Raw genomic sequence first — 17,605 nt, 5'->3', positions numbered from 1 at the left:
TTTCCTTGTTAACAAATACTTGTTTGCATGGGCAATATTCCTCACAATATGGTTTCATATAGGCATGAATGACAACAAACAGGTCTCCATCTTATGAATCTCATTTGACTTGTTTTTGTTTGTACTGGCCATGTGGTTGTGGTGACACCAACACGCTTATGATGTGGACCCACAATTAGATTTCAGACACATATGTGAGTCTCTGGTGATTGGTTAGGTAAAATCGGATCCTCCTCCACCACGGACATCAGCTACAGTGGATGCAATGTCAGGCTGAAGATGGAAACAAAATAAAACAAGATGACAATTTTCTGTCTGATAACAGGCAAGGTAATTATGAGTTCCAAGTCAGAAATTTCAACTGCTATGTCTCGTAAAGTTGGATTTTTGACTAGAAAAGTTGGAGAAACTTACCCAACTCAATCTAAAAATCCAAGATTGCTGCTTTGTGCATCAAACTATTATACTGTTTATTAGCACTTCTGTCTTATTTTTGTCTTACTAAAACAGTCACACACAGAGTCCTGTTCAACCTCTATCTGTGGATATGTTGGTACAGTGGTTGTTTTTGCAAAACACAGAGTAATGCATTGTTATTGATTGGTACTGCTAATGACATGTTGGTTATTCCGACTTGTTGCACGTGACCGTGATCAACTTGGGTGTGACGTCATTCCTAGCTTCAACCTATGACTTCCGAGGTGAATGAAACATAGCAGAAGATATCAGTATGTGCAACTGTGTGATTTTCTATATGTTCATACGTGGTGTGGACATGTTAATGTGTCCATTATGACTAACAGATTATCCTTCTTATATGTGTGCATACACGTGTGCAGCTGCTATGATGTGATGTTTTATTTTGGGAAAGATAATCACCGATTCCCCAATTGTCATTGGATTTTCAGTCCTTTCTGCGTATGCCAGCTACATGCAAGATACATGTAAATACCATGGATCTATTATTAGATTTTTCATAACTACTCCAATCCTGCACAGGAGGACCAATCTCTTTGGACAATCTCTTTTACTGCCCATTGTCTGTACAGGCAGGAAGACAGCACCCTGTCAAAGCATCGTGGAGACAATCTCCTAATCCAATTCAGAAATAGGCTGTTCTCTAATAAAACAATGGAATTACATGAGTGCGAGTGAACACAAGAGATGGGAAGAGACGGACTGAAATAGAGACAGATACCGAGAACTCTTTGAGAGAAAGACAGAGTGACAGAAACGGGGAAAAAGAAAAGAGTTAGAGTTAGAGACAGAGGGACGAGGGGCAGTGACGGCTGATGAGTGCAGACAGGCAGGCAGGTCTCGCTGGAGCCGCTGCAGCCGTGTTGTCCGTCCCACTCCCCACCCTCTCCACCCTCCACCCTCCCTCGCCTGTTCACTCATTTGCTTAACAAGTTCATTTGTGCGTAGGCCTTCATCGGGTATGGCTGTCAAGTGATGCGCGAGACTGGCCTGCGGAACTGTTGGCCCTTGCAAGCTGTTCACCTGCATTCCTCTCACCCCCACACACCCTCCCACTCACACACACACAAACATGTACACACACACAAAAGTGCATATAACCTTCAGCTTGCGCAAGAGCACAGACATAGCACTGGAATCCAATAAGGCCAGTAGTGTGAGCAAATGGTGCGTGAATGCTGGGTTCAAGCTGCAACATTTCCACGATATCAGCTGTGGGGCTGAAACATACATTTTTTTACGGCTTGTTTTATTCACTTTTGAGCTGAAATGACTGAAGTAATGGATTAGGTGATAAAAGAAACTACTCTGATAATCAATTGATATTTGAGTCATTTATCAAGCACAACATTTACTGGTTCCAGCTAAAATAAATGTGTGTTTGGCATTGCTGGTTAAACAAAACTAGCAAATGTCACATAAGCCATATTTAGCTTTTCTCTATGGACTTTGGGAGATGTTATAAAAAACAAAAAGTGTTGATTTTAATATAATGTTACATATTTTGCTTGCTCCCCTCTTGCAGCAAAAGCCTTTGGCGCAGTGCAGTCGGTCAGCTGTCAGTTTGAGGAAGAACCCAAAATGGACATTTATGAAATGCTCCAGAACCCTGAAGGTAAGTTTTTATGAACTGGGTGACATCTACAGTATTTTCAGTGTTTTTTATATCAAAACATCCCATGAAACACGCTCAAGGGATCTCAAAGATAACACAAAGTGTAATGGCCAAAACCACAATCCACATATACCAAAATATAAATCCAAGCCATCTGTAGTGAGAGCAGCGAGACAAGTCAAAAGTAATATGCACTAATATATGTCAATTGGAATTAAAATATCGCCTAAGTTACTTTGAGTTTGAGCGACCAACTACGAGCTGAGCACACAGGTGCAGCTAATCAGACTGATGGCAGCGAGCAACCGCATCGCAAAAGATGGCAAAGCACTTATTTTGGAGTGTACAAATCACCACAGACCTGCGGGTGAAACTAAATCCAAGAAGACAACAACAGTGCCTGCTAAAGGGGTGGTAGTTGACTACAGACAGTCTACATCTTGGAAGACTCAGGTCTAAGATCAGGTTGGCATATTGTCATGTTTTCAAGACCACACTGTTGTAGCAGTGCAACAAAGATCATAAAGAAAGTGAATTTCTTGGCATTCATCTGATTCTCAATGACGACACTAAGAAAAGCCATATGGAATTCAAAACTGTTTTGAGATGCAAAATATTGGAATTTTAAAAATGCAATTAAAATGTGGTTAATCATGATTAACTGCCGAAATTCAGCGATTAATCACAAATAACTATTTGATAGCCCTAATAATATAATAAATACTAATTTTAAACCAAACAATTATTTGATTAGTTGAGAAAATCAGGAAGATTGGTGGATTGAGTGAAAATAGTTGTTATTTTCAGTCGCAGTTGAGTTTTGTTTTCTCTCTGGGATCAGCAGATGTTTTTTTAGTGAAACAATGCAATGAAGGAATAAAGCAAACAGTAGACTGCTGCTGTGATGGTTGAGTTATTGGCGTTTACTGAATCTGCTTTAGTGTTCTCTCTCTACTAAATGCAAACATACATCAGACGGCGGAGATGAAGAAAAATGAGTGAATTTCTCCATCACTCTTGTTTTTTCTCTTTGTTCCAGCCCCTCTTCACTTGAGGCAGCATTAACATGCATTATCTCTGAGGAGTTGCCCTCAATCCTAACACTGCGAGTGTGCTGCTTCGACGATAGTGTGCAAAAAAAAAAAAACCCAAAACGCTAGCACACACCACACACGTGCAGCCTCGACAAGCATTATCAACCTTTTTTCCCCCTTCCTCGTTTCTCCCTGCTAGCCCAGTGAGCATGCCGCCTCAACAAGCCTCATCATCAGCTCTTTTCTCCCCTGGTTTTGCTTCCTACAAATCCATGACGAAGCTGATGAATAAGCCTCATCAGCCTTTTCTCCTCACCTCGTTTGCTTTAACTTTCCAAAAGTTGGACCGCTGCACTGTCAGTGTGTGCAGGTCGGAGCAGTATATCACAGTTAACTCCTGAGCAGTGTGGAGTGTTGTGATAACGCTATCAATAAAAATGATTCAGGTTCTGCTCTGTACATCACACGTGGTACATTCATTTTTACTTTTAGAGCTACATTCTCAGTCTTAAACATTATCTCTGACTCATACGGTCGTGATGATGTGAGTGAATTCTGGCTTTAAATGAACCCCCAGTTTTAACTTCTGACAAAAACATGGGAAGGGGGCAACAAGCACCTTGGCCAAAAATTAGAAAACAAAAAAAGTAAAAAAGATACAAGAAAACTACCTGAAAATAATCTCCTCAAAAAAGAAAAGAAAATGACCTAGATATTTGCTTAAAATGCAATTAGTTTATATATCTTTTTATTTTCTTTAACATAATCTTAGATGCAAATGTATTATTTGTATAAATATGTTTTTCTGGATATTCCCCACCTATTTTGGGGGGAGCATTTTTCTAATAATCTCCCCCGCTTTTTTATAACTAATATTTAGGTTTTTTTCTCATTACTTTTTGTTAACTTTTTTGCATTTTTGGGGACATTTCCTTTTTTCCCCATGGTTTTAAAAGTAATCAAACCAATTTGCTCAGTCTTGAAAGAGTCAAAAAGCTTGTAAAATGCATCTGAATGCAGAAAACTGATAAGAAAACTGATATGAATCCAGGTTTCCAAGGGTTAACTAGATGCATGGTGCTAAATTATAACATATATATCTGGGAATGTTTGACATGCAGAAACTGATTTCAAGTAACTTACTGCTAATTATGTCCAAGTACTGTAACATAACCCTGATGTTTACAATACTAAAGACATTATGAGATGTTACAATTAGTAATGTAAGATGACACTGAAAAGTAATTTTAAGTTGTCAGTTTCCCAGTGTCTGAAGGAATATGCAGTGGGACTTCTATGTTATTGTTTTTTCTACGTTTTGCAGCCGTGTACCCAGCAAAATAAATAAATAAATAAATAACAGCTGCCACAGTTGCAAGACTCCAATGACATCTCTCCCAGGACAAATGTGAAGAGCCACTAAATATAAAGTTATTTGGATATAAATCTCAGGTATAAAGTTATTTCTCGATTTTCTTATTTATTCATTTTTCATGTGTCTACATGTACAGAATGACAATAAAATGAACCTTGAAACTTGAATATCCCAGTTTTTACACATGTCCTCAAGTCAAGCCACAAGCCACATGTGGACATTAATGGCAAGAGAAGAAAGAGAAGCCAATTCCAGCAGAATGGTAGCAGCAGAGACAAAGCAGCCAGTGCAGAAATGGAAAAACACACCTGAACTGACCCAGAGGATCAGAAATCTGGATTATGTAAGAACCATGCATGCAGGGAGATGAATAACCAGGTTACAGTGCTCCATGTGAACATCACATCCTAAATATGATTAAAACCAGGATAGGAATCATACTGGACTGCACATAGATGTAATTTTTTAGTGTACTTTTGTCGAATTAGGTTTCGTATGAGGGTTGCTAAAAAAATCACAACTGAACCATACTTATAAACTTATGAACTGAAGAAAAGGGAAGATGTCCCCAAGGACAGGAGGCCAACAACAACAACCAAAACACCCAAATTGCGAATGAGACTCGCAGTAATTAAGGATTTATTCTTAATTGTTGAAGGGTAATGGCAAAGGTAACACAAAAATGAACACATATTTTACCCATCATGAGTCAGTTAGCCTTTAGAACAGGGAGAATCAGTGCATATGCCTGACTCAGCTAAGAAGCAGTCGCCCATTCAATTTGAAACCAACAAACAGGCTTAACACAATGGAAATATTTAAATTTGTTTTTAAAAAAAGAGAGCTTGTGCTTTTGAGCAATGAAGAATGGGTCAGTATGTCAGCCAGTTAGTAAACATTCACTGTTACTGTTTAGCAAAAGACAAGGACTGCCCTTAAATAAATGTCCCCTATCAAACAAAGACACTGCTAAGTGCATAAAATGCAACGTCTACATTCATAAATATTTATAACCATAAAAATATATAAAAGCAGTAAAAAAGCAGTCATAGCAGAGTAGAAATACTTCTGCAATCTTAACTTAAGAAACAGAATAAAAAGTCAAAGTTAAAGGTGCATTATGCAGGACTGCAAGTTAGTGTTTGTAAACACACTCACCAGCAAAATTTTAAGTAAAAGCCAGATCAAGATTCTCTCATTTGGTGTTTCACCTCCATATATATATATATATATATATATATATATATATATGAGTCTATACATTGTTTTTTTTTTAGGTAAATCCTGCACAGAATGTCTTTAAATTAATTTAGCAGATTTATACAGTGGTATAAATTCATAGATTTATATTATTATTAATAGATAGATATTAATCTTTGTTTATAATTTGTGTCTGGGGTAGCGGTCTCTAAGGTCCTGTCCTGAATCCGTAAACAGAAGGCAGCGGTTCAAACGGGGAGTGGCCGGGTTGTGTGGCGTCCCTGATAATGCTGCTCCTTCTTTCTCAGAGTTAGATTTGATAAGATATTTTTAGAATTTCAGAGGAGAGGATGCATTTTCTTTCCGTTCATTTTTGTCATTTGCAGATTCCAAAACATATTTTTCTTCACCCTTTGACACCTGAGTAGTTTGCCTTGATTTCTTTCAAAAGTTTCTTTAATGGAAAAAGGGTTGTGAGAAACTTGACAAGACATGACCGAAAAATTAGCAAGAAATTGTCTTTTTTTTAAAAGTTACAAAAATTACCTGACATTACAAAACATAAAATAAAAGAATTTAAAAATTAATAAATAACTAACAGTAAATTACCTGAGAAAAGTGCTAGAAAATTCTAAATATAATACAATATAAACAAATATATGTATTTCTATGGCCTAATTTTAAATGTATAATTATAAGAATCATAAATGCCATTATTTTAATATTTTTCCCTAGTAAATTTCTGTTATTATCTCTCTTTTTAAAAAAGGATAATTTCTAGGTCATTTCCTTGCCATTTCTTACTTTTTTTTGCAGTCCTATTTCATGCCAAGTTGCTACTTGGATACTTGTGAAAGGCATCTAAAGGCAGCGCAAGAACACTGATGTCAGACCTGGTTTCAAAGGGTTAATGTGTTAATTATTGCCTGTGTATGATTAGCACAACCTAAAACTGCCTGAAACGATGAACCTTTTAAAAGGAAGACCCAGCAGCAGCACAGAGCTTTTCAAACAGACTGTGTTTGAAACAAGCAAAACCTGCACAGTCAGTGTATTTCAGTTATCAGTTTGAGTTCAATTCAATAAGGCAGGTGGGCTGACAATGACCTTCTATACCAACATCCCACAGTGCCAGTCCTGCACTTTAGCACCTCACTAGTCTGAACTGGCTTCCTGCCATTTCACAGAGGAAGGCAGGTCTCAGCTCGCCACAATGGTCCAGTTAGTTTCAGTTTGTAACGAACAGTTCCAAGAACCTGAATAAATGGGTAACAACACCAGTGTGGTAGAGTCAAAGGTTTAAGGGCCCTTCAGGCAACTCAGCCACTACAATTATCTTTAACCCTTTGAAACCTAAGAAAATTAGCTTGGTTTCTTTCAAAAACATCAGAGAGCAGTGAGCAATTTAATAAGAAATGTCCAAAAATTAGCAAGAAATTAATAAGATATTACAATGAAATTACTGGAAAATAGGAAAAAGACAAAAAAGTAAAATAAAAAACAAACAATAAAAAGCAAGAAGTATCAAAAGTATTTTCTTTATTATTGAAATTATTTTTTTTCTACTTTCCTTTCTATTGTAACATGATTTAAAATATATAATTAAGATAAATGTAAATATAGGTTTCCGAAACGCTTTCTCTCATTTTTATTATTTTTATGTCCTTGGACCTTTTACTTTTTTTTTCAGTTTGTGGGATATGTCTTGCCAAGTTGCTCATCTTTTTCCTGTGTTTTTGAAAGAAATCAAACCAATTTTCTCAGGTTTCACAGGTTTAAAATGCTTTTGAAAGGTGCCTAAATTCAGCAATAGAAAACTGATGATGACTCAGGTGTTATTAAACAAAGGCCTTGGATGGAGGCAAATATGACCTTGACTGCCTTTAGGGAACCAAAATTGGTTGATGAGAATTTAACATCTATCATAGCTGTTGCTTTAAATCTCTGTCTGTTTTTGCCTGTCTTGTTTTTTTCTTTCAGCCTAAAATCAGGACTGTAGAGGCCTGCTGATACTTGAATATAACCTCTATGTACATCAGTCCCAAATGCCACAGGCTCTGGGTTTGAAAATGCTGCTCTGGGCCACTGAAGGGAACTTTGGCCAGTTCACCCTTGCCATGACCCCAAAATTCCTCAATGGGCTGTTTTCCCTAGGGAGGGTAACTCTAGCTGGGCTACTAACCACTGTGTAACCTACCCATATATGTATGCTTCTTACAACCGTCTGTTACATGTCTATGTCCGTATGTAGGGATGAAAGCTTTATTTCCCTTTTGTATACTTACATTCTGCATCTTTATTTAAAAAATATGGCCTCTTCCGAACTTAAAGCATGTAAATTGTCGATAAGAACAGATATGATCCTTTACCCTTTAGATAGCCTTTGAGTTATAGTGGATGAGCAGTTGGAGCTGTTTTCTGCTCAGTGTTGTGAAAGGGGCCATAGAGTTCAGGTAATTAACCTATATTTTGTCATGTTTTATAACATGTTTTGATTGCTCTATCAGCCCTGACATCCTATTTGAAGCAAGAAAGGAGTGACAATAACATATCATTGAATGGAAATAATTGACACTGCTCTAAAAGATGTTGCAATAATACCTACAACAAACGTTCAGTGTTGAAACCATTTCAAGGTCTGACACCTTTGACCCCACTCAGAAACAGCCTCTCCTGTCTGTCTTGCTCCCAGCTGTTGTCTGAAACCCTGTCAATTTTAGCGCTCCCATGGCGAGAAGCATATTCTGAGGAAAATACCTCCATAGTTTGTTATTTCATTTGAGATTATCTTATTTGTATTAGTTTTTTGAATACTGATTAAATTAAATTAAATTAAATTAAATTAAATTAAATTAAATTAAATTAAATTAAATTGAAAATAAAGTGAAAAATAAAAACAAAATAAATTATAAAAACTATACATTTTCAGGTCATCTAAAACCTAATTCCCACTGCATGGTATGGCATGGCTCGACTTTTGTTTTTTTCATTCGCAAAAGTTGTGGAAAGTACCCGTCACTTTTTTGGTACCACCTTGGTCAAGGTTCCAAACAAGCTGAGCTGATACTATAAGGACTTAAAAAACTGCAGATCACTGATTGATCAAAGAGAATCGTCACTAGTGCAACATGAAACATCCTGCATGCACTTAAGGGGTCAACAGATTTGGTTTTTCAGGCCCGATACCGATACCAATTATAAGTAGTTTATGAGACCAATAACCGATATTTGGAACCAAAATGCATTTATAATAAAAATAAAAATCTTTCTGTCAATATTTAGAATTTGGAATATAACAAATTCCAACACAAAACTTTGTTTAAGGCTCTTTAGCAAATGTTTCATCAATATCATATACAGCAAGTTCCCAGCAACTCTTTCCCAGCATTTTTTTGTCAGGTGCAAATTTTAATTTAAAAATGAATAAATAATGATAGCTCCCTGAAGTTGCATTTTTCAATTAATTAATTTTATCAGTGATCATTAAAATAAAATGCAGATACAGATAATCAGCAAAATGCCAAATAGAGGCCCCAATGATTGGCCAGGCTGATAATATGTCAACCCCTTCTACACTTGCCATTTTTAAATACCTTATCTACCTTCAATAGCAGCCACAACTTTGTACTTCCTTTAGACCCTATTTTAAAAAATGCCAACCAGCAAAACCACAAAATGGTCAATCGACAAAGTACATAAATTCCTCTGTTTGGTTGCCAATAAAAGGATCGAGAAAAAGCTGGACGGAGCGGTGAGCACTGCCTCGCATTGATGATGTCGCAGCAGTTTTAAGTGGGGGCACTATGACGATCATTTTAGGATCATGCCTGAATTGACCGGGTCCCATCTGCAGTGGAAAAACGAAATTGAGAAAAGCACCTGATACCAAAACTAAGTCAAGTTGAGCGGAACCATGTAGTGGAAATGATGCAAAGGTAAGAAGGAGATTTGCTTTGACGATGATGACTGAACCCTAGACGCACTTGTATATGTATTTGTGTACTGGTCGACGGTTCTTATTTGCTGACCTAACCTAACCTACAACCTACCCAGCAGTAAGCAGTATGTGAAGTAATTTATAAAATACATATACATAAATTAAAATTAGCTCCACCTTTTCCAGTTGCAATATTACTGTGATATACACAGTGATGCATCAGTAATTCTAATTCAATAATATCGTATAGATTTCTTTCTCAAATGGGACATTCTACATAGTAAATTTTGGTATTTTAAGCCTATTTTATGCTAATACTTTTGTGCATCCTGTGGCCCATCTTGGCCCCAAATGACAAAATTGTATTTATCAAAGCAGGATGTTGTCATTATACTGTCGTACCCTGTCCCCGTTTTCACTACTCTAGAGTTTGCAGGTCTGGGTTCCAGTAGCTGTGTTTTTTGGCTTTGGACAGCTGGTTGTTTCCTGCTGTTTTCAGTCTTTATGCTAAGCTAAGCTAACTGACTGCTGGCTGTAGGCTTATATTGAACAGACAGATATGAAAGTGGAATCGATCTTCTCATCATCAATAAATGTGCCTCCCCCAAATTTCGAGCTTATCATTTGAGGGGCTTAAATGGGCTTACTTTCAGACTCTGCTTCTGTTTGTGATTGATTTGGAGACTATGGCAGGGTGTTTTGTTCCCAATCGAAGCAAGAGTTCTGAAGTTACTAAAACACAGACTTTGACTTCTGGAAGGCTTGGTATGGTAGTGTTTAGAGCTTTCTACAGCAGAGAGGTGACTTAAAAACAAACAGAGTTACAAACAGAAACAAAGTCAAAATGATTGAAACTAACTGCCATAATATAAACCTGTAGCACCATTAAATTATCCCAAAGGATCTACTGTATGTGCCTCAACTTTCAAATGCTTCTGGAATAAGCTGCAAGTCAGACATTTCGACTTACATATCCATGTCCATATCTACATACAGCAGGTCAGTAACCTCTAATCCTTCACACTTCCATCAAATACCCAGCTCCCCTTTCAGCATGCCACTCAGCTGGTCAGCCATTCACCCACCTTCCGCCATTACCCATCATTAATTCTTCGAACTTATCAGTCAAGCTTGCAGCTATCCGTCTGCCCAACCATGCATGTAGAGCCTCTTTGCTGTGTGTTGTGTTGTACGACCGTGTGTTTCTGCAAGGCAGCTGTGAGCCCTGAAGCTTAACTTAGTGAAGTCAGAGGGAGACCGAAGGTTAGATCCACCATAGGGAGATGGACAAGGGGCGCACACACACACACACACACACACACACACACTAACGCACATAAACACACATACACTCTCTATATCTATTTCTGACTCTCTTTTCCACATGTGTCTGTTCCCTTGCTTGCTAAGCCTCGGTGCAGTGAGTAAACATAGCTACTTTGCACTTCCGCTCCATAAACTGCAACACCTGCCCCCAGATGGGCAGTGTGTGTGTGTGTGTGTGTGTGTGTGTGTGTGTGTGTGTGTGTGTGTGTGTGGGCCCCTGCTGGCTTCCTACGCTAGATGTAATGTACTGAACTGTATATTAACAGCTACCATAACATTATATATGACATCCATGGTTGTTTCACAGTCATAACCATCTCAATAAGTTTGCAGAAAATGTGCGTTTTCAAAGATTCCTGCCAAATCCCTGGTAGTTCAAACTACCGAGGGTTATTTTAGGAGAACATCACCCTGCTAAACCAACGCTGAGACTGTGACAGCCTGCAGGGCAGAGAGGCTAAATATGTCTACACATGTTCTTATAGGAGACATAAAGAGAAAAGGTAGGTGTTGGGAGTGCAACAGCACTCTGGATGAATGCCTCTACAGCAGAAGAATTTGTACTTCTCTACACAACAGGCCTCATTAGCTTTTTGGCAAGGCACCCTATGATCCAGAAAATCTGCTTAAATACAAAGCAATAATTTGGGTCAGTCTGTTAAAGCCATTTTCTTCGAGTTATGACTATTTCAGATTAGTAGTATCGACTGTGTTTCAAAAATTAGAAAAAGTAGTTTAGCATCCTGCCAAATGGTCCCAGAGTGCACAGAGATTGCACTTAAATGTGCAGCTACCATGAATACAAATTGCTATTCTCAAATATGATGATAATTAAATAATGAAATACATAATTCCCTGAAGTCAAAGCAATGACTTTCTATTGTCTGGAAATGGAAATAATATCCGATCTGATCTTTTCTTTCAGTAACAGGATGTCAAAGGCAATCATCAGCACTCACTTAGCAATTACCAGATCCATCCCAACTCCTTATTACTCCAATTATTAGTCAAGCATGCCTCCAACGCACACATGAGCTCAGACTATTGTCCCAACACCGTGAGGTCCGTCTACCGCTGAGAGAAGGACGTGACCCATGTAATGACAGGAAATGAAGGAACAGGGCTCTGATCTGAGCTGGGTATTTTTGATTGAATTTTATTTTGCAGTCAGGGAAACAACTTTTGAGGCAGGATATTGGGTGGTTTTAGAAATGGGAGAAGTATTTGTGGACAGAGGTCAGGGAAATGATTGGGTGGAATGGGATGGTGGGTCGCTTATGGCAGCCAGAGTCTGCAAGGTAACAACCCAATTGCCAGATTTGTGCATTTCTGAAAACGCAACGTTTCCACATATCATAGGGGATATGTAGAAACGTTGCGCTTCTTTACCTTTCAATTGTATGTTGTGATAATGCAGAGGTTAATGTGGTTTTGTTAAGGCACAAAAACCGCTTTGTTATGGTTTGGAAAAATCTGTGTTTTTGCATAAAATACACAATTTTGTTGTTACATCTAAAAATGGAAATGTTCTGGTGTCTCCTCAAAAAAATATCCACTTTCGTTGCCTCAAACACTGCTGGAGATGTCACAATGTGTCATTAAAAAAACACGGTTGGTCTGCTACTCAGCAGCTGTCTCATTTCATCCACCATGCACTTGTCCTTCTGATAAAAAACTCTGCCCATTAGAGCTATATAACTCTGGAAATGTTGACATTGTATGTATAAATCATACAAATGTAATGTATTTGTATTTTCTTCGGGCAACTAAGCTTGGGTTTCCCAAATTAAAAAAAAAATAGTTGTAATGTAAATTAATTACATAGAGTGAATTATTATAATTATGATGATTACTAGTATTACTACTACTACTACTATTATTATTATTATTATTATTATCATTATATATTGGGGAGTTCAATAACCAATTAAAAATCTGCTTAAAAAACATGTTTGTTCTTATAAAAATAACTACACTTGCAACTTTTAAGCTAAGGAAATGTTACAAAAAAAATGTGATTAAAAGTTTTATCAATTATTTGATAAACAAGCAACGGTGCAGAAACACTTAAATACATTATCTTGAAAAATCTGTTCACTTGATTTTACTGATGTTAAGATTTAGATTAAGACTTAGTTATTTATCTTTTCTGCTCTGTGACAACAGTGTTATCAGTCTTAACTTTGAGCGGGATCACTGAACATTTTTCACTTTAGAGCGACTTCATTTCGGATGACAGGAGGTGGTTTTCAAATCCTGCTGAGACGCATTCTTCGGACAAATTTAGCCAAAACAGAAATGTGCCTTGCCTGTCTGTATGACTGATTTCTGCAAAGCAATTTTTGTTTGAGTGTAAAATAGGTCCTCCTGCTAGGCAAGTACTTTCATACCAATAACAAAACCGTGAAGTGACGGTGACCACATTACAACTGTTTGTACCTGTGGACGCCAAATGATTTATTTAGGGAAGACTATTGTTTGGGAGCAAACTGCTTAAAAAAACTCAAAGCACAAATCAATATTATTGTGATTCGTGCTATAAACTTGTCTGAATAAAATGCACCCAAAATGTCTATGTTTTGAAATAATTTCTAAGCTTTAAAATAATACAGAGCAAAAAGGATTGCGGAGTATAATCATTTATACACTTTGGGATCTGTACCAGCTAATTACATGACAAATGTACAGTAGATCTGCACACCTCTAAATGCCTACATGAGGAAATGTACAATGTGTGCATGTCTGCCTTTTTTTTTGTTCTACAAGTAAAGTGAAAGTACTTAAGAGTCTTAAAAGAACAAAAGCATTTTGACTACCCTGCATAAATAACCTTTTATCTCCTACAATACGCCTCCCGATGTGAGTGACATCACGTTTAACTGCCGAATCTTGTCTCAGTTATGACATTTAAGACAAAAACAAAAACACATCCACAAACGCTACTTATCCATGAAAACTGATAAGTGACAGCGTGGAGCTCAAAAATGCAGTAAAGTTCACCAGAAAACCTGCAGTTTCTGACAAGAACGCCCACAAATTCATAGTCAATAATTATGGCGCTATCTGCACATGCATCCACCGCCTGTAATTATGCAGTGTCCACACAGTCCTGTCAGTCAAAGCTTTGGGAATATGGTGTGTTAACAAATCTAAATGGACCAGAATCAGCGGATTAGCATGTGTTTTCAGCTGTACACCTGCATGTGTGTGTGTGGTGCCGCCACGTGCACACGCACGCGTTCTGCAGCTCTAAATATCTCCAACCTTCCACCCACAATCCATCCCCGAATTTTGTGTGCGAGCAATTCGAGCAGCTGTAGTGTTGGCGTGTGCGTTTTGTGTGTACCCAAAACTTTTGTGCTACCATGTGTGTGTGTGTGTGTGTGTGTGTGTGTGTGTGTGTTTGCCTACAGAACTATAGCAAGCTGACTCAGCCTCAACAGTAGCAATCGGAAACAGGAGACAAGGACTTGGCTAACAACATAAGCCGGCAGCAAGGTCGGATGCACACACACACACAGACAAAGACGCGCACACGCACACACACACACACACACACACACACACACACACACACACACACTTTTTGTCTTTACCTGCCATAATGGAAATAACTGTATATCTTATCCTAAACAGATCAGAGGATTTAATTGTTTCAAAGTGTTTCAAAGTCAGTCAGCAGTTAAAAAAAGAAAGCTGAGCAAAGGATGGATGTGCCAAAGTGTGCGATTAAAACGGCTTGTTGGGGAGGAGGGCTGGAGGAGAGGGAGAAGGAGGAGGAAGGAGGGGGGCATAAATATCGGCCTTTTCTGGACACTTCTGCTTTTCTACTCTGTCACTCTCTTTCACACACACGGCGGACCAGCCCACTTCCTTACCAACCCCATCTCTCACAGCGCTGCCCGGACTTCCCACTGCAATTACTTATAAAAACTTTTCAGGGCCGCCACACGTGGTCAGGTTTTTAAAGAGCTGCGTCCCCCTCCTCACGTGGTGCGGGGGGTATTGAGTCGTCACAGACCCCCTGAATGATCACCGAAAAATAAGGCGGCGTAGACAATAGCTCGTCTTGATGAATTCAATTCTTTCAGGACCCTGTACCGTTGTCCAGGCAGCTCCGGGCAAAACAATCGTTGCTTTGATAGTCCAAGAAACACACACTCGCTCGGTTGCTCTTAGAAACTTCCTTAACTACTTCCGAATTAGGATCTAAAGATAATATACATCTGCCCGGAACTTCTTATTCCTAGAAGTCTTTCGAAAGTCTTCTAACGAGATGTCTCCCGCTGCTTAAGCTGGCGTGAGGCGATAGAGAAGACACATCGGCACGCTCACTTCTGATGCCAGCAGAAAAAAACCAAAAACAGAAAAAAAAAAGAAAAAACAATATGACAGCTTGAACTGACCTGGTCTGCGGTGGAAGCGGCAATGGTGTTCGACTCGGACATGATTTGACGCTGTGACCCAGTGGTGCTTCTCTGCTGGCCACTGTATGCTCCTTCATTCACACCTTGCCTTTCAGTTCCGCAGCGAAAGAGGGGGGAGAAAACACAGTATACCCTCCCTTTTGCCCTGGCTTGATTAATGCCTGAATTACTTTCACCTCATTTCATCTGATGGAGCTCTGCTTCCTCTCCGCCTCTCTTGCTCATTCGGCATGGTAGCCCACTCTCTCTCTCCCCCCCCTCCCATCCTTCTGTGATTCCAGCTCCCCTCCCTCCCTCCTTTGCGCTCCTACTTTTTTACTCACCCCTCCCTCTCTTTCTCCTCTCACTCTTTTACTTTCTCTTTCTGCCCCCCCACCACCCTTTTTTTCTGTCGTATTTCACCATTTCAGGAATATGCGCCTCCTCCTTTCTCCTCCGCTGTCCGCCTCCCCCACCCTCCACTTCTCCCAACTCCCACCACCTCCCCCCCAAAAAAAGACACAGGAGAGATCCACAGTCTTTTCCCTCTACCTCCACAATGAATGGCTCGTTGTCACTCCAGCACCTAGGCTGAATACAGAGCAAGTAAGCGGGAGAGAGGAGAACCGATGGTGGCGGCGGCGGCGGAGGGGACAGGGGGGTGTTGAACTTCTAGTTAAGCTGGCCGGAGTAAAGTGGGGGGAGGTCTGGAGCACCCATGGGCTATAGCCAAGCTCTCTCTCTCTCTCTCTCTCTCTCTCTCTCTCGCTCACTCTTTCTCCCAACAGATTAAAGCGAGGAGACAAGAAAAAAGTGAGGAGCCCACTAGTGAGGTGCCTGCACGCCCTGCAACCCCCCCTACCCACCCACTCTTTCTCTCTGTCTCTCTTATTTCTTCCGTTTGTTTTCAGGGGCAGCTGCTGCAACTCTGCAGACCACCAACAACTTCCCTTTCAGCGGCACTTGACTCTTCCAAATCCTTGTCCGTCTCTACACCCTGACATTGCCAATGCCCCCCCTCCCCGCCATGTCACACCGAGAGGCCGAGCCAAAACCCTCCTCCTTTGCCTCGTCCGCGATGCGTTCACAGAGTTACACCCTTTCAAATTCAACCGCTTCCCTCCTGAGCCTCTGTTTTGTTGCATGCATTGTTGTGCCTGTTTGCCACCATATGGCTAATGGCTGCCCGCGACAAAAAGAGCGAGGACAAAAAGCGAGGAAGTGAGCGTTATGAGGGAGAAAAGGTAAAAGTGCGTCCACAATGGGAGCGTGATTGAGAGATCAACAAAAACATCACTCATGCAGCAGAACGAGACGCGGCGTCGAGTCTCTGACGGGGATGTGGTGCGAGAGATGTTAAAAGTTGACAAGCAACTGGCGCACGGCCTAATGGGTATTTGATAGCCGGGGACAATGGACACTGCCGCTTGAGTGGAGGCCCTCCAGTTATGTTTAACACGAGACGAGCAACGCAGACAGGATGCTATTCATTTGTCTATCAATTCAGAGGATTAGAATCTCACAGGGGATCCAATAAAAGAATCATTACCATATACCCGCCCTATTCAGTGTGTCGACAGGAAGTACTGAGGGCAATGAAAACAAGTGCCCCCAACAAATAGTCTAACACGTTGACACATTTATAACAGACTCATCATTGTTTAAGAGCTACTATTGCACTTTGTTCACTACTTCTGTATTTCTTTCTACTTAGAGTAGATAAACAACCTTACATAAATACCTACAGATATTTAGATGCACACACAGTGATTTGACTTATGCATTGACATTGAGGTTATTGTTGGTTAACTAACAATAATTTCAGCACAGAAATGCCAAACTATTTTTGAGGTAACTTAAAAACAATGCAAACTTTACATAGTTTTGCTAGTGAGCACTTAAAGTCTATTTTTGAGCTGTAAATGTCCCGTTAAGTATGTAATTTGGTCACAATCCTTCAAACGAAACAAATTCAAGACATCCTTATCGAGATTTGTGTAAAAACATGATTATTTTGTCTATTGATGATTGCAAGACAATAACTGCTTTTTTTTTAGTAGATGTAATTGTTGTTTCATCTCAAGAAACCAGAATAACCGCCTCACAGCTGTATACCTCCACAACCAGTCAAGTTGCACCTACAGTTTACATCCATGTCTATGAAAACATGGACGCTTTCCACACCTCTTCTCCCCAACGGCAGAGAAGATCTATAAAATCAGCACAATTACAAGG

The 17,605-nt window shown here is 39.5% G+C and overlaps 1 protein-coding gene across 4 annotated transcripts in view; it reads right to left on the bottom strand.

The window, feature by feature from the left end:
• slc6a9 (solute carrier family 6 member 9) overlaps nucleotides 1-17,605 on the bottom strand; it is a 214,310-nt gene that overhangs the window by 47,628 nt on the left and 149,077 nt on the right. Inside the window, exon 1 of one of the 4 annotated variants that reach the window (XM_088085096.1) lies at nucleotides 15,371-15,601. The exons of the other annotated variants lie outside the window; for them this stretch is intronic. Within the exon in view, the coding sequence (XP_087941222.1) occupies nucleotides 15,371-15,412 (42 nt within the window). The 5' untranslated portion in view covers nucleotides 15,413-15,601. Of the gene's footprint in view, nucleotides 1-15,370; nucleotides 15,602-17,605 lie in introns of those variants that run through there. 4 annotated transcript variants of the gene reach the window in all.

The sequence above is a fragment of the Plectropomus leopardus genome, chromosome 12, assembly GCF_026936395.1.
Source record: "Plectropomus leopardus strain MGB_pleo_1.0 chromosome 12, ASM2693639v1, whole genome shotgun sequence".
NCBI lineage: Eukaryota > Metazoa > Chordata > Actinopteri > Perciformes > Serranidae > Plectropomus > Plectropomus leopardus.
Note: the sequence above shows the minus strand (reverse complement) of the source record. Positions and strands in the feature narration are given on the sequence as shown.